Below are 23,991 nucleotides of genomic sequence, written 5' to 3'. Positions count from 1 at the left end.
TTGGCGGATACTGCCTAGTAAACTATCCTTCCGTGAGTCGAGCATGTCACAACTAAGAAGTTTTAATCCCAGCCAAAGAGGAAAAAGAAGTTGCGTGACAAGTTGATGGAGAAAAGATGCAAGAAGCAAAGAAGCTCTCCATGTCAGATGCCATGCACTTCTATCCAACTCACACCAAGCAATGCACTGTACGCTCTTGGCTTCTCAGGGAAAGGTCCAACCACCCAAGTGGAAAGAGAAAGCTTCACCAATATCATTTTATTTATCGTCAATCCTCTAGGTCATTTGCATTGCGCAGAACCGGATCAATCCGCCAACTGAATAAGGAGATCGAGTTGCAAAAGCGATTGCCAGAGATGTAACAACAGTCAAAAGAACAGAACGTTATTAGAACAATGCTTTTCTACTCGTACAAGACTGATAAAAATGTAACTCCGTGCCAAGCCTAAAAGAGTAAAGCGTAAGTTTTACACGGGTTCGCCAACAACAGCTAAAAGTACAGGTGAAACATACCACAAATCAGCAATCTGGAGACATCATGAAGCTTTTGAACTTCAGTGCAATGGTTATCAACTGGCAGAAGTGCTGCAAGTATTAATACCGTCCTTGCAGTCGTTTGTGAGGTCGTTAAAGGTCTCGATCTGCTTTTTACCCCTCAAGAAAACTTCAGTGTCAACTGAAACCCTCATGTATCCGTCGAACTCGACGGGGACACCCTTATTCAGCTTTGTGGTCTCGGAATACCACTCGCTCTTCTCATCCCAGAGTTCCTTGTACTCGTCCAGGAAATGAGTCGAGTACTTGTCTTTCAATGGATTGAAGAAGGAGTTGTCGGGTTCATTAGTTGCAATGTAAAGGTTCCTCCCATCTTCAACTTTGTCCTTCAATGTTGAGATAAGTGCATCAGGAGAGGTATCGGCCGCGAGATTCGGCCACAGGTCTTTGTTCTTTGCCTTCTCCCCTCTCTCGATATGGACTGAGTCGTAATCCCAATTCAACTTTGCCGCAATTGATGACACAATATCCATCACCCGTCTCGATTTCCACATTAGATGCCATGGACGCTTAATGACAGATTCAGTCTCGCCTTCACACACCCTATACCAGTAGTTATCGGGTTCCACCGACCCAAACTTTCTCATTATCAAGGCATCTTGCACGTCTGTTAGCTTCATAGGAGTGACCCTGAAGTCCTCCACAAGGTGAAGGTTCAATTTGTCTTTCTTGTGCCATTTGCCCCAATCCGCCCAGAACTGGTCCTGGTCCAACACTGATGCAGAGTCCTTCAAGTGCTCGAAGTCAAAGTAGAACCTAAAATCTTTTCCTTCTTCGTCTTGATTCGACGACGTGTAAATTTTAGACAAGCAAATACTCAAATCCATGACCAAAGTCCTGTTCAAGTACTGGGCCTCGCCCAAGGCGCACAAGAAGCTCCAGAGATAATGATTCATGCTCTTGCATCTATCTCCACCGCCCATGTAGATCAAGTACTTCCCGCGACTGAACGACCCCTCGGACTCAACCACCGGAAGTGCGTCATTCACCGTTTCCCCAACAACGGGCAAAGATATAGTCTGCTCCTCTTTCTTTGCCGGTTGCTTCTCAAACCCGGGTTTCTGATTCTTCTTCCTCTTCCTAGCATTGACACCCGTATGGTAATCCCCAATGCTCACAACACTAAGCGTACAATTCTCCGACCTGGAAATCACAAACCTCCTGTAATCCTTATAAAATGCAGCCGCCTTCCCTTCCTTTGGCCTAAACCGCCACGCCATATCGCAGGTGCTCTCGTTGGATCCCGCAACAGGCTTCCCGAACCTGTAAAAGTGTATATCCTTAAACTGCTCTATCGTGGCCTTCATCATTAGGTGGAAAACTTCGGGGTCCCTGCAATCGATCGGCTGGCCGACACTCCCCTCACACTCATTCCCACCCGTGATCTCAGCCGAACCGGTCACCGGGTTCTCGACGTCAGTCACATTGATGAAATTATCAAACACCGTCTGATTCGCGGGCATGAAATCCTCGCCGGTCTTGACCACCGTGTCATCGGACATGAAAGTGGCATTAGTGGTGGACGTGAGGAACGTGGTGATCTTGGTCGACGGATGGAAGAGGGGATCTTCGGGCTCGTAAGTCGCGGCGATTATGGTGAAAACCAGAACCCCAATCACGAACAGCGTGAAGCAGAGGTTGCCTATCATCGCCATCGCGTGCTGGCCCAGATTATCCGGCCGGAAGCCGCCGGCTCGCAGCAGCGGGGACCGACCCAACATTTTTCTCCCAAATCAAGAAACCAAACTAACCCCACCTCAACACCCAGCAAGATCCAAATCCAAGACTAACCCAAATGACCGAAACACGCCAAATCGAACGAACGAACCAACCAGACAACCCGGCGCAAACGAGACCCGAACAAGGGTCACAAACGTGGGAATCAACGTGGGAATGACAAGAAAACGAAGGGTCTCCCCAAATAGCACCCGCGAAACCAGCTCAAGATCTGGAAAACAAACAAGAAAGTACAGAGAAGGAGCTCGTTGCGGAAGCGGGGGTCAATGCTTACCTAAAGAACTCGGATGCGTGAGAGATCAAGCACAACCCACAACGAAACTCATCCTCCCCCTCCCTCCCCCTCTCTCTCTCTCTCTCTCTCTCTCTGTGAGAGTGCGTGCAAGTGGGGTGTGAGCTGGGTGTCTTGGCGGTGTGAAGGGTCCGTGGGAGATCGTGTTCCCGGTGGGCAGAAGTCAAGAAAACGAACTGGCGAAATGGTTTAAAGTATATAATCAATTCAAGAAAGCACGAAGCTTTCTTGGTTTTAGGAGCGAGAGCCCGAATGCTCCGCCTCGCTCGCTTCCACGAGGGTTGATCCCCCCGGGGGGCCCTTCGGATGCCGACACGTTGACGTGGACGGAGGAGATCCGACGCTCCTCGGCGGTGTTTCGGGGTCGCGCTCCGTTTGCGGTGCGCGATGCTTTGTCGTCTTCGAGGCGGTGGGGCTGACGACGGGGGTGGGGTTTCAACTTTTTCGGCCATTAACGAGCGCACCGACAGGGGCCAGTGGCAAACGTGTAATTAAAGGGAGTACTAAGGGGACAGAGATCCTATCAAATCCCACGTCGAGCTTGCCCCGGTTGAAGTTAAGTCGTGTTGTGCTCCGTTTGGATTTACCAAGACAACGACACACAAATTATTCGAGAACTTTGGTCTAATACACGGTGCGGTCCCTTAACTTTTGATTTATTTAATATGATGTGTGAACTTTAGCTCGATGTGTGATGCCGTCCATGAACTTTTAATTTATTCAATGTGGTCATTATATTTTTTTGCGTTTGTTCAATTTAGTCTCTAGACTATGTGAATATGTTCGATGTTATCTTTCCATTAATTTAAGTTCAGGGACAAAATTAAACACTTTCTTATAGTTTAGGAGTAGATTGAATATGTATCAAAAGTTCAAGGATCACATTGAACACATTAAAAGTTTACGGACCATTTGCGTGGTTTCGTTCGAATTTGGTTTCCTCCACATGTTTTCCTCAAGCTTTTGCCATTTAAGAAGTGGCCCCTGCCCATGCTATTTGGACATAGCTTGCTACGGTTTTCATATCAATTAGTTGCTATCTTGCCGTCTGGACATAGCTAGGGTTTTCATCTCAATTCATTGCTATCTTATCATTTCCACTTGCTATAATGGCAATTGTTTAACCTCGTTTTACGCTATTGGTGTGTTGGGTATTATTTATATTTTGAGTTAAAAAAAAATGAGTGTCGAAAATCTTGTAAATATTATGAATGTGCGGCGACCTGTCAACGTGAAGTCTTTGCACGGGTGAGCAGCTTGTTCTTACAACTCCCGAAGCATGATATTGCGGGTGATTGTCATTGACTACCAAACGACATGATAGACCCGATTGGCTAAGATCATCACGACACGTCTCTTGAGAATCCCCTCCGACGATTCCCAGTGCGAGAGCTGGGAGGCTGCGTAGCGCTGTTATTCTTTCTTCTTTATCCCTGGTTGATGTGGCTCAAAAGTGCAATGGCAATCTCATCTCCAGGTCCTCCATATCACTGGAAACTTATAAAGGACCTTTTGCCACAATAGAAGGAAGGCAAGGATAGCATCATCAATTGGGTGAAAAAGGATTCGACCGTCGAAACTGTTAGGATTAATCGCACAAATACAATAAAATAGAGAGTAAAGGCGAGAAAATCGAGACACAAGGATTTATCCTGGTTTACCCTTAAACTAGAGCTATATCTAGAAAAGGATTTCACTATAATTAGCACATACCACCTCTCTATTACAACTCTTAATTATAAGAGAAAGAAATTATATATATACTTAGTAACTATTCATAGGCTCAAGCCCAAACTACCAACAAAATATGGGTCCAGGCTATAAAAGCCCCATGGCGTCGCACGGGCACTGCCCCCTATGACTCCGCTGAGGCGGCCCCCAGACCACACCCCAACAGAAACTGGATGCTAGATTATAAAAATGGCTCATCATTCAATTTGCATCTCCACGGGTTATGTACTCAAATCACTTACTGTAGGTACTAAGTCCACACCAAGTAGAATGGCCATGTAAGGGTATTTTTTACATATCACCGAGAATCAATGGGTTTATCCTTAGATCGCAAAAGAACATATCTTATTGATAAAATGAAAATCCTTGAATTACTTTTGTAGCACGACACTGCATTTAGGAGTACAAAATGCACCAGCGTATGATATTGATGGACCGTAAGGAACCTGGGCTGCTGCTCTTCTTTGCTTTGGTTGAACATGCATTGCTGCTATCATGTACAGTTGAAGCACTAATAGGTCAAGTTTCGTACTTTAATCAATAAGACCAATTGTACGTAATTACTGGCAAGACTAATGCTAAAAATACCAAGATTGATTCACAAAATCGATTAAACAAATTGATGTGCGAGTATTCAAACAGATGGCTATATTCAGGCACCAACAAGAGCTTATCACATCCCCGTCGTAAACTGGTCTTTCTATCTCTGCCATCATTCTTTATGTAATTATAACTCTAAAGAGAGTACAAAGCCAGTCATTTACTAGCTGTCTAGGAACAAATACTTTACCAGTCAATCTGAAAATTAAGAACAGTCAACAGGTAACATATGACGCCGGTATCGTTGTCCGACCAATTCTGGACCAGAACATACTCCCAACTTATGCAGAAGAAATTACATCTTTTCAATTTCATTTTGTCTAGGTTAACATCTTGAAAGGAAGTAGGTTAGCTATTCATACATGTCAAGCTTCCACCAAGGGACTTGGACAGTTTTGTCCAACAATCACCCGTTGTCACTCGAAAACTTCCTATACTACAATAGCCGTCTAGCATAAGACCCCACGACATAAAACAGGGAGGTTCTTATATATACAAGAGCAGATTCACAGATATACAGCGAAGAGCACGGAGATCAGATGATCTGTGTGATTCACGAGAGCAAACCAGAGAGGGTGTTGTCCGGTTCCTTGAATTCCATGCTTCTGCTCTTATAATGGATAGAACAGCTCCCATTGATGGATGCATTCACAGCCCAAGATACTCATGACTTACTCACTGAAGAATGTTGCTCGAGTTCAGAACATCTCACAGAGGAAGCTTCCGTGGTACAAGACGCACCCTTGGGCAAGATTCGGCTTGTTTTGATTTCGATGCTCCTTTGAACCATATCTTGTAGCAACTTTTTGGCTGTTTCAGGGGCTTTATCAGCTCCATCGACCCTAGTAGCAATGTCATAGACAATTTTCTCCAAAACAGAGGAGGCTAATCTCTTGTCTTGTGGCGACTCCCGCAGCAGATCCAAAAGTTCGCGGGATCTCTCTTGAGCTTCCGGAGTACCTTCAACGGTCAACTTTAAAAGCCCCGGAATTGCACCCTCGTTCAGAATAAGCATTCTGTACGTACTTCGGCAGCTCTGGCATAACGTAAGTAAAGCCCCCACCGCATGCTCCATGCTAATTGGAGAACCCTCTTCAATTGTTTCCACTAAGGTTAAAATCCCACCATTTGAGTTTGCAATGGCCGTTCTACCTTCATCAGACTTTGAAAGTATTTCAAGCAAAGCACTAGCTTTCTCAGCAAACTTGGAATGCTTCTTACAGTCCTTGAGAAGATTAATTAGAGCTGGAACTGCTGCGGCATCAAGACATGCTGTGGCACTTTCTTTGCAGGTGAAGAGATTATGCAAGGCAGTAACTGCATCAACTCTTCCTTGGACACTTCCAGAGCTGAGAATTTGAACTAGAAGAGGTGCAGCTCCAGAAGCCAAAATGGTTGGCTTGTTTGGTGTGGCGGTGGAGAGTGTTAAAATAGCTGCTGTAGCTAGTTCCCTTAGGTTGCCATTATGTATCTTAAGGAGCTCTACAAGAGGGGGCACTGCACCATCAGCCACTATCTTGATCTTGTTTCTGAAAATATAACAACAAAGTATTTTGCATGAGAAAATCTCCATTATGCGCAGTTAAAACAATCTTCTTTGAGAATAAGTTTGAAAACTTTTGCAAACTATAGAAATGAAACCTCCAAAACGTGTGGCATATGCCAAAGATATCAACCTACACACTTATCAATTCATTAGAATGTCCTTATCTTTCTAAACTGCCCATTTCTCTTAAAAACAGTCCCCACGTATTTGGTACAAAATACAACTACAATCTTCCCTGCTAGAAAATTGGATCTGCTGCTAAGACTAAGAGCATGGTAGTCTATAGATGATAATTATCAATTAAATTCCAGGATTCAGGCAGAATGTCTCACTTGAAGGGTGGAATACGAAAAGGATATCAAGTTGATCTACCAGGCAAGTTAAAAAAGAGTTCCGGAAGCCTCAAGCTTGAGAGATTAATTGCATCAAGCAACAGCTCAAGAACCATAATCGACAGAGAGAGTCATAAAATTCGGTTGGTTCATCACAAGTGAAACAATGGAAATCTGATTTACGGACCAACACTCCAACTAATTGGCAAATTAATCATCATCACAGCTTTCAAACATACAACTAAGACACAAGAACAGTAAAGGTGAAAGTAGATGACTCTCTCAGCAGCAATTTCTTTGCAACGAGCATCTCTTAGTACCAAACAACAATGATTCCCTCTAACAGGATACTGCGTATCAGGAGAATCGCATGTTCTTCCCCCAAAAGTCCTGAATTTATTATGCCTCGCTCTCATACTTCAACGCTCTTTTCCATGTAAATCCATCAAAGTAACTCCTCCACCATCAATCTAACCTCAGCATCTTATGATTCCATCCTTATCATGAAGGCAAAACTCCCTACTAAGCGAAGCAACGTCTAAACAAAATCATATCCCCGTATTTCCCTCAAGTCTCCTGCTAGGAGTCCATATCAATAAATCAGAGATCTTCTATCTGCTCTCCCAGAAAGGAAGCAAGAGAAACCATAGGCCCAATTGAACCGAGCCAATCGCAACTCCATCCCACATCATCATCAAGAATTCACTACCTTTTTTTGCCAAGCCCGATCACTCAATCTCCACCCATAAGCTCAATTGGTCAATGAATCTTCCTGAATTATATTCACGGCATACTGACTTAAACCTCTCTTCATCTCTCGGCAACAGAACAGTACTATCGATACACACACGGGCGAAAAACCGGAAGCACCTGATGCAATTCTACAGCAGAGAGCTCAAAAACCTAAAATCAATCGCGCGCGAGAGAGAAGGAGAGAGAGAGAGAGAGAGAGACCGTTCGTTCCTGGCGGCGAGATTGAGGAGCGCGAGAAGCGAGGCCTCGCGCGCCTCGTCGTTCGGGGAGAAGAGCATGAGGACCAGCGGCTGGACGACCCCGGCGGCGGCGAACCGCGACCTCGTCTTGAGCGACGACGACGACGACGGGGACGAGGACGACGACGCCGACCTCCTGACGGCCGCCCTGATGTCCCTGGCGGCCTGGATTTTGGCCTGGAGATCCCCGCCGATCAGCCGCTCCGACACCTCCTGTATCAGCAGGCTGCTCCGGCTGCGGCTCCCCGGCTGCTTCCACACGACGGCGCCGCCCCTCGCCCCCTCTCCTCCGCCGCCGCCTCCGCCTCCGCCTTCTTCTTCGTCGTCGACCACCGCATCGTCTTCCTCCGCCATTTCGCCGTCTCTCCTTCCTCCGTCGTGGCGCTTTCTCTCTCTAGGAGGACCGGCCCCGAGCTCTCCCCACCCCCCCTCTCTCTCTCTCTCTCTCTCTCTCTCTCTCTCTCTCTAGGTTGTTGATTGGGGTGCTGGTAAGGATTGCCGGAGTTTCTACGACGGGGCCAATCTTTTTTTTATTTTTCTTTTTCTTTTTTCTTTTTTCTTTTTCCGGTTTGTTTGTTCTGGATAATGGAATTTTTGTCAGAAATAATGCTTTTTGGAGGAAATTATTTAAAGGAAAAAAAACAAGTCACAAAAAACTCCAAATTACGTCTACCTGAACTTTTTTTTTTTTGTATGAAATCAAAATCCCAAAACTATGCCCGTTATAATACATTTACTCTAAATTAAACTTTCACCTATGTGACACATTTACATCTGTAAAGGTTCCATTAGATGTTATTTTAGCCAAAACAATGTCGTTAATCACATATACGTCATGTCAATACTGTTTGCTTTCTGGCGTTCATATAGGTAGATTGTTAAACGGTTCTCATTAACAAAGTTTTGACTGTCACATGAGTAAACGTTTGGAATTTTTGATGTCACAGAAAAAAGTTTATGATAAATGTGTCATAGTGGGTATAGTTTAGAGTTTTTGATAGCCGGGGAAAATTTGGCATAATTATATTTCATATTTTGTGCTTGAAAAAGAAGTATTTTTTCATCTCGGATCAATATGGCTGCTTTTTTTTTTTTAATGAATTTTGTTAAATAGAGCCTACTTCGTGCTAGGTATAAACAATGTATTAGAAATTGATTGCAAATTCAGTCATAATCGTATTGTAGGGATTTAAGTCCGGTCGTACTCCTTTCGCTTGAACCAATATTGTCCTAAACCTTTTAGAGAAAATGTAATCAAATTCTTGCTCAAGTTTCGACTGAAATTTCTAATATAGCATTCCAAATATTGGCAATTGATCTACGTATAGCAGCAACAGCGTGGGTGGATTGCCACATCAAATGTTTTGATCTTTTTGTTCTTTTTCTTTCCTTCTTTTCCACGACCTCCTAGCCGGTCGGGCCATGCTAGTCAAGCCCCTGCCGATCGCTTCTCCATCACCGTCGCAACTTGAAAGCCATCCCATCGACGTCGTGCTTCCGTGGCTGCCTCCTCGCTCCTCTCCTATGTCGGCAGCGGATCACGAAATCTTGGCAGGAGGTGGCTCGACAGTTGTGACCTCTGCCATGGCATCACCCGTTGCTGCCTAGGATCAAGCTACGCCAATGCTAGATTCGCCATCGCCCGATCTAGCATCGCGAGTCCTAACCTGACCCACGACGGGTCAGAGGGGAGTACAGCGAGATTGAGGAAGTGATCGAGGCTAAGGTCTCACGGGACAGTCGACGGCAAGCATGGCAAGTGGATGTTCGATGGCAACCGGGTGGTGGTGTCTTGCGGCGGAGGTTGCAAGCGGGAGGGGGTTGGTAGTGCTCCGCCTTCTTTTCGGCAAACAAAAACAAGCTTGGCAGGGGTAGGGATGAAATGTGAAGAGAAGAAATAGGGAAAAAAAAAAGAAAAGAAAATTCAAAAAATTAAGTAAACCAGCATCGTTGTTTCGAGTAAACTTGTCTAGTCAAGAGGCTAATCATGACATTTAGAACGGCCGGCGAAAACTGAACGTCACATCAAAATTTCAAGTAACGACTGGTCAGAAATACTTGATTTCATTTTCACTCCAAAATTTAAAAACTACATCGATTCAATCGAAAAATTATGACTAAATTTAAATTCATACAATAGGTTAAGGATTGAATTTTGCAATTCTCTCCTAGTAGATTTGCTGTTCGTAAGAAGAGACACTAATCAAAAGTGCCAATTAGATTGCAACCCAAGGAAAAATCAAGATGTGCCTTATGGAATGGGCTTTTCAACCGCCATCTTCCTTGCTAAAGGAGAGGGTGTGCCTTGTGAAATAGACAATTTTTTTCTACCACATCTTTTTGCTAAAGTTACCTCATCATAATGTAGAAAATGACCCAATATGTGATTTATTTTTGCTAATGATGTACAAAAAAAAAAAGCAATTCAAATAATCTCAATCCAAAGCCGAAATGACATTGTTCACGTTTCAACGACCACTCTTCATCTTCAATCAAAATCCCCTGCAGCTGCAACGTGATAAACTATTTTTTTTTAAGTGCTTTCGAAACACCGCGCCCCGTTCATCTACCCATGCGATCACCGATAACATCCGACCCAAAAAAAAAAAATCGCCGATAATAAATTTCACTAATTCCTTTCGCAATACATTCTCTTAACAATATTTCCAACTACACACCCTCATTAAAAAAAAAAAAAACTTTACATGTATCATCAACCCACAATTTTCTAGTTACTTGTTCATATGTTAAAAAAGCCCAAAAACAAATATCTTTCCATAGAAGCGTGGGTTCTTTATTGGGTAAAAGTACAAGTAAAATTAGCACAAAATTGTTCGTACGTAAGAGCATCAAGAAAACCCTCTCACTCATCAGATCCATAGGCTTCACTGATGGATGCAAGTGCAGGTTGCCAAGTTGGAGTGGGCTTGACCTTGCTCATCTCCCCACCGGATTGACTCGTCTTCTTCTTGAGCCCTTTCCTTGCGTTCTCCACCACCTTGCCATGCTTCCTATCTATCGGCGGCGGCGGCGGCGGCGGCGGCCCTTTCCTAGGCTTCTCGTCGATCCCTCGGACGCTGACATGCTTCTTAGCGGTTGAGGACTTCGTCTTGGAGACCTTGTAGTCGATTCTCGCGTCGCTCCCGTCGCTCGTGTCGCCTCGCCTGGTGAACGAACCGCTCGGGTCCCCGCCCTTCCTGCCGGTCGCCCTGCCGCCGTTGAAGGGCCGCGAGGCGGTGAAGTCGGCCGACCTGTCGTCCCTGCTGGGCCGCCGGGTCCTGCGGCGCAGCTTCTTCACGGTGTGGCGGGGGACGAGGTAGTACTTCTCCCCGAGGGCGAGGGTCTCGTCGGGCCCGACCACCGACTCCCACGGGTGACGGAACACCTCGGGCCTCGTCACGTAGAACGAGGGGTACCTCTCGACGATACGCGCCGCGGGGATCGGCATGAAGTAGCACTCGACGGCGCCCCCCGCATGGACGATCTTCAGGGCCGAGGAGGAGGACGCCGCCGCCGCCGCCTCCTCGCCGCCGGGGGCACGGAAGGCGGGCTTGGGCTTAGGGGGCTCGGGGCGGCCGAGCTTGTGGACCTTGAGCAGCTTGTGGAGCATGATGATGTCCAGGACTCCGGGCGGAAGAAGGTTGTGTGGCTTTTGGGGGATCGATCAATGAACGAGGTTTTGACCGAGCTGTTCTTTATTTATGGATCAGCGGAGGTCGATGAAGCCGAAGGGGGAATGGCCAAACAGCATTAGATAATGAAGACGACCTGCTGATGCCGACGTTGGAGGTATGTGCAGAACCATGCGAGGAATGCGAAAATGGAGACGTCAAAGCTGGCCCTTTGCTTAGGGGAGTACGAGGCAATATATATCTCTTGTTTGTCCGTCTCTTCTTGACCTATTTTGCCCTACCTCCAACGTTAGCTGTTCTCGGTGTGCGCCGGACTTCCCGGAAGACTCGCGGATTCCTCTCGCGCGCGCGCACAGAGATCTTCCTATGCGAGTCTTGAATCTTGACATTCGATGCCTCACAAAGTTTGGCGCTTGTTTGAGCGAAAGAATTTTCCGCGAATTCGTTCTCTGGAGTTTTGCAACATTTGGTTTGCTGAATATGATCGGTCGACGGAAAACTATTTACGATCAAAGTTAGGAAAATGAATTCCCTAACCTATAAAGCAGAAAACATTTTCCTGAGAAATGGTACCCTTGAAAGAATTTTCCTTCTTTTACAAAGTTTTTCCCCGAAATAAACGTAACTTTAAACTCGACCCAAACATAGATATGAGAAACCATGGTTCCCAATGACCAAAAGTGACCGACCTAACATGTTTAGGAGCTAGACAATGACAACTTTGAAAGACATAAAACTATTGTTCATGATTTTTATGTTGCGTGTTCAAAGGGTGAAAGTTCCAAATGTTGTCTTCTACTCAAGAAACACTTTTGAGTTTCCCTTTCCTTGGATGTCCTTTTCTTCGCCTTTGACATCAAGTTCTCCTACAGAACATGGAATCGAAGTTCGCCAAGCACTAGAAATCACATGTTCCTGACGTGAATAATAGCTTTAAAATTTTCAATTCGACGACCCTTTTACATAGTATTCTGCTCGAGAGACAAAGCCGTCACCCTCATATGCCATAGAGTGTATATGGCGATACGAGATCATTATGATAGCATCAGCCGTCCGAATCTCTTCCAAATTCGATATTACATTCTTTTTGGCAACGAATACTAAGTACATCATTCCAGCAAAAACTTATAACAGTACTCTGAAGAAGGGCCACATTTTTCCCCCATCAAATTACACAGCAGCAGCATCTATTTTAGCATTTGGCGAGGCACGAGGCACGCAATTTGGCGGGGCGGGGCGGGGGGGCGGGGACGGTCTTAGTCCCACCATGCTCGTCCATGTGTGTTAAAATAACATTAGCTTAATATTAATCAGTCACGAGAAATATACTACAATATAATTCATTATATCATGTACCACATTATAACTCATCCCACTTAATTTAAACTAAAGAATGTAAAAAGTATGCTATTAAGTGATTGATACAATATATATTTATATATATAAATAAGTAGAATCCAACTTGTGAGATTGTGATCTTTTTATTAACTAGATTTAAATTAGCATAGTTCACAATTCTCATGACAATTCTTATTAACTATATATTCCTACTATATAGTTTTCAACAAAACTAATAAAAAAATTTCTCCTTATGGGGCATGGAGTGGTGGCTGGGAAAAGCTCCTCACGGAGCAGGGAGAGGGAATGCAATTCCTGGCCCCGGCCCCGACCCCGCCCCCTCCCGTCCCATGCTCATCCCTACCGTAAGTAGTCAAGTGAAATCTAATACATGATATGGTGTGATCTGGGAAAACAGCTTGCTTTGCCAGTACAAACCATAGCATTTAAAAAGTGTCATGCAGAACAAAGTCTAAAACCCTCCAATTCAGCAACAAAGACAGACCAGCACTGAGACAGCAGGGAAACACCCAAAGCATAAGAGAACCACATTGCTTCTAGATACTACATTAAGGTAATGCGAATCTGTTATTTCACCTAAAAAACCAAATTTGCATGCCTCAATATTCTGGACCTGCAGAAACAAAATATTCGGGAAATCGTGTATAGTATTCGTCTCTCAAAGGACGTACAAGACCACTCATCACAACCGCATAAAGGTTGGAGTCCGATACAGAGAACAAAATAAGAAGTCATCAACCATGATTCATCATATCCACACAATGAACAGGGAGATGGTTCGTGAATTTCATGAGGACTCTTAGTCAATCGAGTTCACCTAAGGGATCAAGATCTGAATCATGCCCACTAGGTGTACCACATATTCAACGTTGACAGAGCACTGAATTGTGATCCGTCACTGTAAATGGCGAAAGCAGTCGTGCATAAATAGAGAACTTATCAGAATTATCTCAAATATTATGCAGTCCTGCTATGAGCACCAGAGGAAATTAATTAACAATGAGCAAGTCAGAGCATCGGTATGGGAATCCGATATAACATTGCTTACTCAAAGTTCAATCAAGAAATCCAACTGCTCAGGAAAAAGGGATGGCAATATTTCACAGATGGAAAGTCGGATTGCTACTGATGAATCAGATAAGACCACTAGTAGACAACATGTAAACTCAGAAATGCAGAAGTTAAAAACGCTATCCATTAATGTTGAATCAAATATTCCTTCAGTAAGCAGCTGAATCTACTCAAATGTTCACTTTGTTTATACCCAGTACAACAGTTGCATACACCCCTTTCCAGCTATCAAAATTCACTTTACAGGCAAGGCAACAAAAGACGTAATGGAATCGAAACTTGACCAACGATCTATATATCAACTTACCAAACCCTATAAACTTTGAAATGAAGAGGAAAACCCGAAAAATATTCTCACTACTCAACAATATCAGTGGTCCAAATTCTAGGGCAAGAGGGAAGAAAGAAAGGGTACAGGAAGAAATCAGGAAGAGTTAAAACCACAAAAATGAAGAACAATAACATCATAAAAAAGAGCTTAAAGAGAACCTGAACATCATGACCTCAACTTTACTTCAATGATTGACCAGCTACAGGTTAACTGCGCCTTTTATCTTCTCAGTGAACAACAAGAAGATACAATTGACTCCAGCCTCCTTTACATTGATCATGTACTTACTCCCAGAACCAACCAATGCCGTATCTTCAAGATGCTTACTCAACTCGCGGGAGCTCTCAAAAAATAAGAACCCTAGAGGTGGACTTCTTTCCGAGGTTTGTAGTCAAAAGGAAGAAGAAAGTATCATTTCTCAGTAGTTACTGGGCCAGGCCATCTGTGCATGCTGTGGCTGTTGATACACATTGGCTGCGGGTCCTGTCATATCGACTGCTCCACTCAAGTCTTGAACAGCTGTAGATGTTGGGACACGGTTAGAGCTCTCACTGCCACTCGAAGGTGGCAAATACTGGCAAACCTGCCATGCTTGTGTCGGAGGAAATGTAACATGCTGACCTTGCTGAGGAAGGTTGTAATATGAAGTGGTTGGTAAGCTAGGAATTTCACGGCCAGGTGCAGCAATCCAAACCCGTGACCCTTCGCTCTGCAGAGAAGTAAATCTGTCGAGGTTGGTGATAATGTCCCTCAGGAAAATATGACACTTTATAGTTAATTAATAAGATAGAGGACGCTTCTCGTCCTACAGTGCATTTACATCTTCCCACACTAATAGAACTCAGCCAACATGTCAAGATCATGGGATGTCCCTTACCCACAGTATCCAGACACCACATCTACGCAACACCATCTAAGAAAACCCTCAGCATTATTCATCTAGCACCAGTTCCTAGACAACAGATATCCACTAATAACACCAGCAAGAATACCAGATTAAACAACCTCATACTCTGCCAATCTTGCTGCACAACATCCAACTTAACATAACTAACACTTCCTTCTTAACATACATTGACTGAATCTGCCTGAAGCAACCAGAGTGAGAGGAGAGCCTTCAGTAAGTCTACTTTAATTACTCATGCTAAATAAATACCTTTCCAGATGAAGTTAACAGAAGAATTGAACCACGTTTACAAAAAAATAACTGGCAAATTACAGAAAAACAAAGCCAACCTGTTGTCCTGTGATGTACATATTATTTTCCTTGAACTGAGATGCACCAAGTTCCTCATTAGTATTGGAGTTCCCAGCCGTCGCAGCAGAGCCAGAATTATAACCAGCAGCAGATGAACCATACGGCCCATAACTAATTGGCACCCCCACATGGGTCGGATTACCAGTATTACCAGCTGTTTTATACTGAGTTAGTGGATATTTGACTGCTGGAGCAGCAGCAGCAGGTGGTGCAGGGAACAAACTAGCTGCCTGATGCTGCTGAGCAAATGCGCCGTTCAAGAACTGGGGAATGGCTGGAGGTGGAACATAAAATGGAGGGAAGTAGTGTCCGTAAGGAATGTAATTTGGAGGATAAGGAGCCATATGAACCCCCGTGGGGGTACGGAATACGGGGAGTGGTTGCTGAGTCATGGCGATTGAGCTTTGCATGAGCCCAGCAGCCTGAGTCACAAGGGGAGTTGGTCCAGCTGTAGACAGAACTAAGGAGTTCCCACCCTGGAGCACAACAAAAATGTGGAAGCATCAGTAATTGATAAAAATAGAGTTTTGTGGTTCAGAATCTTCAGATTAATAGGACAATGCTTCAATCAAAAAATTGCTTAAAACAACAATAACATGAGGATCTGCTTACACCATGACATGCTGAAATTACCAAATCGAGGGACATACATACATTCTTAAAACGTCAAATCCCTACTCAGAAGACAGAAAGCTGTTCAGAAGAAAACAGAACAAAGTCACTCTTCTTTCACAATAAAAGAAAATCCAAGCTCCAATGGTCCGTGTCCCTTCACCTTCAAGAAAGATGTTACACATTCCTCTTAAGGTTCGAACTTTAGCTACCAGGGGTTAGCTTACATTTGTTTGAATATGAAACTATGTTCTTAGAGACATGTAAAGAAAGAAAAGGCAGCAAGTCTGTTAGCTAGCACCTTGTCAACCACAAGCTACCAACAATTTTCATCAAAAAGAAAACTGAACCAAACAAGTTGCTTTCAACATGAACTAGGATGTTCTAGTTATCACATCGCTCAGGTCCGTCAGCGGATTCCATTCATTGTGATACAAGTTTATTATAGATGATAGAGATTATAAGGTCATTACAATTTAGCCATTCTTTAAAATATTGCACTGCACCAAGATGAAAAGGCAAGGCTCAAACAGGATGGTAATAACTAATAATAAAGTCTCGTCAATTTGTAAGGCCCAAATTGGTGGTGAGCTCACTGTTGTCATTGGACACTAAGTTGGAATATAACCTCCCACTGAACATTCAATTCTTACCTTGGCATTAATTGGATTTTTACAAAAATATTCTATTTCAAAGGAGTTATGCATCAGCAGTGCACATGCAGGAACAAAAGGAGAACATTAGTAGGAGTTTTGTGATCATTCTGAAAATCTGAGTTGATCACTGGCTTGAAATGGTGACAACCAAAGTAACCTGAAAATTCTCTTATTGCAATTTGTGTGGAATTACAGGCTTTATCTGAGCAGAATTCAGAAGGCTGGAGGCTGACACTTCAAAAGCTAACAGCTTATTTCTTAAGTCTGCTACTCAGTAAACTGCTATCTACTCAGAAGACAACATATAGGTGGTTAATTTCCATTCCTCTATCAGCAAGAGCTGATGTATACACGCTGAATGATTAGTCTATGACTCTATAACAGCAACGCCATGACACAGATTTATTTAGCTGGTATGAAATATTTTTTGCTCTTCAGAAGTTCTGACAAACAATTTTATGCAGGCTTCACAGATGAAAAAGCAGATTGGCAGCAGGCAATAAGCACTGATAAAGGAAAGCCAAATGAACTACCCCACTATAGGACATTTCAGTGGTAGAATAGTTTTTCAGCCTTAGTTATGTTCACAATTGGAAGGAGTAAGTTACAAGGGACAAAGCTGAGAAAGAAAAACATCAACCAGTTCATATGAGGGCCAAACTCATTATAATACATATTATAAGAAACAAAGCATCCCTACAAACCTCCTGGGAAGGCTGAGAAGTCTGTTGCTGCAAGACCCCAACACTGTCATTGTACTTAGTAGCAACTCCAGGTGAAGAAAAAGGTGAAAGGCGGCCATCAGTATCAACGCCCGACCGATAGAATTGAGCATAATAACTTGTTGGATCAAATGGTTGTTGAACCTGGATACAAGACCGTTTAAGAAAGATCATGAACCGAAGGCTCAAAGCTACAGCTAGAGTACTATAGCATAATGTAGCAATCTGCCTATAAAAGGATAGAAATAGGTGAAATTCTTACTACAAAGCTTGGAAGTCGAGAAGCATCCCGTGTTTGAGACTCAGTATTTTCAAAAGGAGCAATCTGACTTCCTACCACTGGAGGCCCAAACCCAAAATTATAGTTGGGAGAAGTACGAACTACTGAGTGCTGTTGGCCTAATGCACCTTCCTGCTTTAACTCTTTGTAATCAGGAGCTGCACTTGAGGAGACATCGTCCTCAGCAGGAGAAACACTCTGAGGCACGTGCTTTGGTGAATGTGGATAATCTGGATAATTTTCTTCGTCAGCAGTTGCTGGGGCAATTTGTCCACTGGAAAAACAGGATAAAAATAATATTTAATTCAACTTAAAGGCTCGGAACATCTACAACATCTAAATACTAATTATAGCAACACTCTGCGTCCAGATACAACCAAATCAGATGGGTTCCTCTATCAAACTGAAAGACATATGGATAAGGTACATATCCCACTCGGTTCCCATCTTTTGCCTTTCAAATAACAACTAGAACCTACAGCAGTATGAACTAAAGCCCTGAAACAATGCCCTTGAGCTTCCAATTATCCAGCCAAGTCAGCAATCACCAAAAATGACGCTAATTGAATTGGGTGCCTCTAGCTATTTGATGTTAGCATTAACTCTTGTCTTCCCTGAACTTCATTATCGTGCGTGGTAACCCGTAAATAACTACAGGCAGTAAATCAATCAATAGGTCACTAAATGTTCAACAAATTATTAAGGTTTACAGACGTTCAGATTAGCAGTCGCTAATAAATTTATTTTACAAAGCAATATGGGCAATAATGATCTCCGGTTGAAAACGTCAATATTTCATAAGAGCTCTAACAAATGTTTTACTGCTTACAAACCTTGAGTCCTCCATGGTTTCCTCGATGGCCAGAGACATTTCCGAGACAATAGTGGAGCTCTTATCACTCTCAGGAGCACTGATGGAGTTTGTAATTATGCCAAAACTTGCATCAAAACTTCCAAAGCTGAACTTGGTTCTTTCAGATTCAGGGACATGGATGTGGTTTGGGAGTATAACAGGTTGACGTTGTGAAAGACGTAAAGTTTCCAGCTTTTTCTGGAGATTTGAAGCCGCCTCTTCTGGATCAGGAATGCTTGGTGCTGACTGCGAGGGGGCAACTGGATTGACTTCAGGTGCAACTGTTTCAGCCCTTTGAGAAGCAGTAGGATTAGTTGGCTTTGGTTTCCACTCCTTAGTTGAACCCACTGTTAGAAAGACAAAGCTAATGGTTTAGGGAACTTAACCAACATTATCAATCAACAGACAAATTCACTTCAAACGGTATAGAGATAATGCCTTTCTGAGACCCAACAAGCTGCTGTGATCGATTGTTGTAATTGGATGATAGGCGACTAACAGAAGAGACACCGTGAGTCGAACCAAATGAATGCTGAGAGGGCTCCACAGTTCCAGTCTTCTCGGCTTCCTGAAATTGGTCAGGCATCTTTTCATGCTCGAGAGAGCCACCAACCTCAGAAGCTACAGCATTGATATTTAGCAAATGGATTACCTAAGGAGCACGAACAAATATGAACGTTTCTTAAAAATGGAAAAAAAAAATGTTCAGTTCCTACCAGTGGTTGCTTTGTTTTTGCTTACTGCATCTGGTTCAACAGGAGTTCGATGGATCCCAACTTCACGTATTATCGTACTCACAGAACTGGGTATCCGTGAGTCATTGGAGGACAGTCTGACAGGATCAGAAGATGAGAAACAGACTGAAGAAGATGGTGAAGTGTTAGGCATGGACTGCCCAGATGGAATGCCAGCTCCAACTGCCGTTTGGACACTTCCATTGGTATCAAGAGGGGTTGATCCACTGTCTAACTTACTGAGACCATGGCTAGATGGTGAAATCATTTCAGAATGGCCTCTACGATTTCCTCCAGCTGAGCTGACAGCATCAGGAACAGTAGTATTTGCAGAGGACCCGGCATTTGGATGATTGGTAGCACCAGCTAGAGAGCTGCAAAAAGTCATCATAGACATAACTCTAATAACTTCACTCCAAAGTAAAAATGCTTTGTATATTATGTAAATCAAATTGAATCCATGAAAATACTATCACCTTGCCGCTGAGATAGTCTCTTTATTTTTTATCCCGTGTGAAGTAGGCAGAGTTGAACCAACACCCTTATCAGCTGCTGGATTAATTCCATTCTCCTTGCCAGCAGCAGCATTCCTGCCATCACCAGCATCTGAGAAGAGGTGGAACAATATAATTAGATAGGGTTCATGAGACAGATAAATAAATAACTTTACTACATGGCCATTCGCAGATAACAGCCCACACAAGGCTTCTCACGAAATGATCAACCACCTGTCGTATAATGAGAGAGGCTACACATATTTGCCACCAATTTAAGAGGGTCAAGTATGTAACCATCAAACAAAAAGATTTTGGTCAAAAGACTATTCAAACAGTTAAAGAATACAATAGATGAAATAAATTGATCCCCAACAGTCATTTACCATTTGATACATGTCGAGGCAAATAATTGGAACGGCCACTCTTACTACCCCGTCCCTGCGAGCCAGACTGCCATAGGGACTCTGATGACTCTTTGTTCGAATTCTGTGCAAACAGAGAAAGAGGAATATTGACCACATGGCGAATTGAGAAGGTTTGACAAAATCACTAATCAGATTTTGCCAGGAATGATACAGGCAATTGGATGCTTGGCAGATATACATGCAGGATCATGCTAAAAAAGGCAGCAGACCAACAGAATAAAATGGAAAATATGGAGAACATCAATAAACTCATACCTCCTTTCTCCTGTCACGCTTCCTCTTAACCACATGAAATGTATCTGAGTATAAAAAGCACAGAGTTAGGAATTTCAAAACGATCATAAGTCACTGACAGTTAAGCAAAAATGCGACTCCAGCATATGCAACAAATGAGTTTCAGCGAGACCGTAGACAAAATATGAAGCAAAATGAAAGGAGTTCCCACAAAAAAATATAATTGCTTGAATAGCTGAAAAAAGAACATGGAACACCAGAAGTTAACGCATTGTACTTCTTCAATGCCTCACACCCTCTTGAAATTCAGATACCCCTACTTCCACAACATGGAAAAGACTGGAACCAATCATCTTCATTTTTTTGATGTAAAGGATCACACTCAAAGTCCATGAAGCCATAAAATCACGGTGGAAAATAAAAAAAAACTCTTGATACAACATACAAAGTAAGATGAGATAGACAAAGGCTACTTTATAGCTGCATAAGTTGATCTTCAGCACTAGATAAGACATTGTTTATATCCAAAACAACAGCAGCATAAGTATGATGGAAAGCTGACAGTTCACTTCCAGAGTGACCGGCAAATACGTGGAAGCAGAGACACCACTCACTCTGAATTTTGAAACAGAAGAATGTAGAACAGAATGTTTTGAATTTCAAACCCAACGATAGATAGCCCAAAAAATCATGGAAATCGCTTTTAGCGAGTTCATTTCGAAGATGCTTCTTCCTGCGGACAGAGAAGATATGTCTTGTCCTAATAGTTGTAGCAAGCTAAAGGACAGAAAAAGAATACGAGAAACTATTCCCATCAATAATTCCAAACAAGCGAAATCAGAAAGCCCAGTACTTCACTCGCAGTATGGTTACTAGTTAGTCAATCACCACTTTCTTCCACCCGCAAACAGAAATACCAAAGGAGTCTCGGCACACCGCCCACCAAAATTCATAACATCATTCAGACTGCACAAATCGCCACGTGCTTTTACCGTAAGTTCCATCATAACACTACTGGCAATCGAAGGGACGAGTCGCCGCACATAAAAAAAAAAAAAAATTAACACCGCTTTACAAGCCGGAGATCACAGGGCTCGAGAGTTGAGACAGCTAAGAAGTCATCGCACTCGCAACTTCTCACACAAACTCGACCTCACTACCAAATCCAAATCTTCAACAGAAAACCACAGCTCCAAGACTCAAACCCAGAAGACTAAAAAGCCTCCAGCGCAAAAGATTGAGCCGCGACGAACCCATCAAGACAGGAAGAAGAGAAAGAAAGAAGAGTACAGAAATCAAGATCAACCCCACCGGAGCGGCGGCGGCGGGAGGGGGGGGGGGAGGGGAACCGGAGCTGAGAAAGTGGGAAATACCCTGTAAAAGGAGCTTTTGGACGGTCTCGTTCGGATCCATGGAACATTCCTTGAGCATTGCGTAAATCTCCTCCTCGCTGTGGCTGCCCGTGACCTCCTTTATGTCCTGGATCGTCTTCCGCACGCCGCTCGGGATTGAGACCTTGGACCCACCACCGCTCATCTTCGATCGACACCTCCCAAGAGAAGAAAAAAGAAAAAGAAAGAAGAAGAAGAAGAAGAAGGAAAACCCCACCCCACCCCCCTGCCCTGCTCGTTCCTTCGCTCGACGGCGGAAGGAGCACCCCCGTGCGTGCGATGTTTCGGACGTGTGAAAGGACGGGAATTTGGGGGGGGCGGGAGGGGAAATGGCGATTCGGGGATTGTGGGGTATCGGGGAGAGATTTGAGGTGGCGGAGGCGACAGTCGATCGGAGGAGTGGTGCGTGCGGCGGGGCGGCGGCGGCGGCGGCCGCCGATTTGGGTTTGATGGGTGTCGGGGGTTTTCGAATTGATCTAGGTGAAGTGGAGAGAGAGAGAGAGACAGAGGCAGAGGCCGAGACAGAGACACACAGAAGAGAGAGAAAGAGAGACACAGAAGAGAGAGAGAGAGGGAGACACAGAAGGGAGGAAAGGAAGGAGAAGGAAGGGAGGCAAATGGAAAGAGTGTCCTGAGAGGGTAGGGCTGTTTTTCTCTATGCTTCGTTAAATTGGGGGATTTTTTTGCAAAATTTTTTTTTTTTTCCTCCTTCGAGCTAAATATATTTAAAAAGGGTTATTATTAAGAGATCGACACTTTATTATTTCTCTAAAAATTTAAATCGAAGCTTGATTTTGTTATTATTAAATTGGTATTTTAGATCGTGTTCGAATTGGGGGCACGCATGCCATCTGTTGCGTCGTCGCGTCGTCGAAAAGGAAATCGTTCTTTTAAGACCGTGCATTTGGGGGTGAGCACGACCGACCGATCGAATTAGGAATAGACCGGATCGAACCCAACCGGCCGGTTCGGTCCGGTTCCTGAAAATACCGATCCAGTTCTTAGTTCCTAAAAGTGGAACTGTTGTCCAAGACGGTCCAGCTCCCGATTATAAGAGGGAACCGGACCGAACCAAACTAAACCAAACAGCTCGGACCAATTGTTTTTTATTATTATTTTTTAAATGTAAACCTAATAGTTTAAAATCTTTCATGTATGCCTCCTCTTGCTCTCCTCTTTCGGTCTTTCCAAATTCACCCGCGATGTTCGTGCCTCCTCTCTAGTCTTTCCCTCTCCTCTCTTCTCTAATCGGTCTATTTCAAGTGAAACTCGGCATTCTTTGCTTAAATTTGTCTCTTACTAAACACAAAATCAACTGGGTATTTTCTATTCAATTTTTTTTGAAGAGTTGTTAGTCTTGAACTTTCCATTTAGCTTAATTGCTCAAATGGTGCCTATCTCGGTAGAACAGGAGCTTCTCATTAGCTCGACTATTTCTATCATCAATTCTGAATTCTGTAAAACCAAAGCGATAATATAGATATTTCATATTGATTTGTTTTTCCTTCCTAATGCATGCTTGCCCTTTTTTTTTTTTTCGGTTGGTGAAGCTCCGGGAACCAGCTAATATATATGAAATATTTCCACCTGACGATTGGAATCAAAGGTACTATTGATGATGCCAATTAAAATGAGCTCAAAATGACCGGTTCCACTGAACCACCCTGGAACTAGACCGGATTGGTCAGTTCGGTCCTGTTCCCGGTTCCAAACACTGAGAACCGATCCCTCCGGACCGGTTCTCGGGTGGGATCGGACCGGACCGGATCAGGAATTGATCACCCCTAAATGCATTTCATATTTCCTTCTGAAAAACGGTAAATATAGCCTGTGGTACCAAAAGGTGATTAGCGAGTATTTATTCGACTTCTATAGTTAAATCATTTTATCAAGGATATCGTTTTGTTTTGACGTGATTATTGCATAAAATATAAAACAGCATATCTTTCAAGACAAAATAAAATGTTTAGGTGAAGAGGAAACGTCCAGCAAACAAATTAGGAGAAAAGGTAGGAGAAATAAAGCAAGCGAGAAGGGGTGGCATTGCCGCCACGGGCCGGTGGCGAAGCTCTTGCCTACGGCAAACAAAGCCGACCTTCCTCATACGGCCCTAAGTTTGAGTAGATAAGGGTCGATCAGCCCTCGCCGTGT

At 43.6% G+C, this 23,991-nt stretch overlaps 3 protein-coding genes across 4 annotated transcripts; all 3 read right to left on the bottom strand.

Moving 5' to 3' along the window:
* On the bottom strand, nucleotides 1-2,649 carry LOC115688849 (uncharacterized). The gene is made up of 2 exons (XM_030614779.2): nucleotides 514-2,649; nucleotides 1-317 (listed from the first exon to the last, which is right to left on the bottom strand). Exon 1 carries the CDS (start codon nucleotides 2,274-2,276, stop codon nucleotides 570-572), a length of 1,707 nt encoding a protein of 568 aa, XP_030470639.1. The 5' UTR covers nucleotides 2,277-2,649; the 3' UTR covers nucleotides 1-317; nucleotides 514-569.
* Nucleotides 2,650-5,196: 2,547 nt separating this feature from the next.
* LOC115688850 (U-box domain-containing protein 3) lies at nucleotides 5,197-8,226 on the bottom strand. The gene is made up of 2 exons (XM_030614780.2): nucleotides 7,748-8,226; nucleotides 5,197-6,444 (listed from the first exon to the last, which is right to left on the bottom strand). Exons 1-2 carry the CDS (start codon nucleotides 8,137-8,139, stop codon nucleotides 5,580-5,582), a joined length of 1,257 nt encoding a protein of 418 aa, XP_030470640.2. The 5' UTR covers nucleotides 8,140-8,226; the 3' UTR covers nucleotides 5,197-5,579.
* Nucleotides 8,227-13,949: 5,723 nt separating this feature from the next.
* On the bottom strand, nucleotides 13,950-22,048 carry LOC115688848 (GBF-interacting protein 1). Of its 2 annotated transcripts, XM_030614778.2 has the most exons (12): nucleotides 21,823-22,048; nucleotides 20,471-20,514; nucleotides 20,174-20,276; nucleotides 19,770-19,899; nucleotides 19,276-19,667; nucleotides 18,998-19,180; nucleotides 18,540-18,906; nucleotides 17,689-17,980; nucleotides 17,409-17,570; nucleotides 15,415-15,912; nucleotides 14,800-14,887; nucleotides 13,950-14,697 (listed from the first exon to the last, which is right to left on the bottom strand). In XM_030614778.2, the coding sequence occupies exons 1-12, from the start codon at nucleotides 21,983-21,985 to the stop codon at nucleotides 14,597-14,599; spliced, it is 2,523 nt and encodes an 840-aa protein (XP_030470638.1). In that variant the 5' UTR covers nucleotides 21,986-22,048; the 3' UTR covers nucleotides 13,950-14,596. The 2 variants fall into 2 exon arrangements, with proteins under 2 accessions (XP_030470638.1, XP_030470637.1); XM_030614777.2 differs by having other exon boundaries at nucleotides 13,950-14,887; nucleotides 21,823-22,047.
* Nucleotides 22,049-23,991: the final 1,943 nt, after the last annotated feature.

The sequence above is a fragment of the Syzygium oleosum genome, unplaced genomic scaffold (assembly GCF_021117445.2).
Source record: "Syzygium oleosum isolate NSW1041296 unplaced genomic scaffold, Sole_v2.1 Sole_v2.10, whole genome shotgun sequence".
NCBI classification, from domain to species: Eukaryota; Viridiplantae; Streptophyta; class Magnoliopsida; order Myrtales; family Myrtaceae; genus Syzygium; species Syzygium oleosum.
The sequence above is the reverse complement of the archived record's forward strand: the minus strand, read 5'-3'. Positions and strand labels throughout refer to the sequence as shown.

Coding starts and splice junctions, on each gene's coding strand:
- LOC115688850 (XM_030614780.2), bottom strand. CDS start 8,139: ATGGCGGAGGAAGACGATGCGGTGGTCGACGACGAAGAAGAAGGCGGA. Junction 6,445..7,747: donor CTCGCCGCCAGGAACGAACG/GTCTCTCTCTCT, acceptor TTATATTTTCAG/AAACAAGATCAAGATAGTGG.
- LOC115688848 (XM_030614777.2), bottom strand. CDS start 21,985: ATGAGCGGTGGTGGGTCCAAGGTCTCAATCCCGAGCGGCGTGCGGAAG. Junction 17,981..18,539: donor GAAACCATGGAGGACTCAAG/GTTTGTAAGCAG, acceptor CTGTTTTTCCAG/TGGACAAATTGCCCCAGCAA. Junction 17,571..17,688: donor CTCGACTTCCAAGCTTTGTA/GTAAGAATTTCA, acceptor TCTTGTATCCAG/GTTCAACAACCATTTGATCC.
- LOC115688849 (XM_030614779.2), bottom strand. CDS start 2,276: ATGTTGGGTCGGTCCCCGCTGCTGCGAGCCGGCGGCTTCCGGCCGGAT.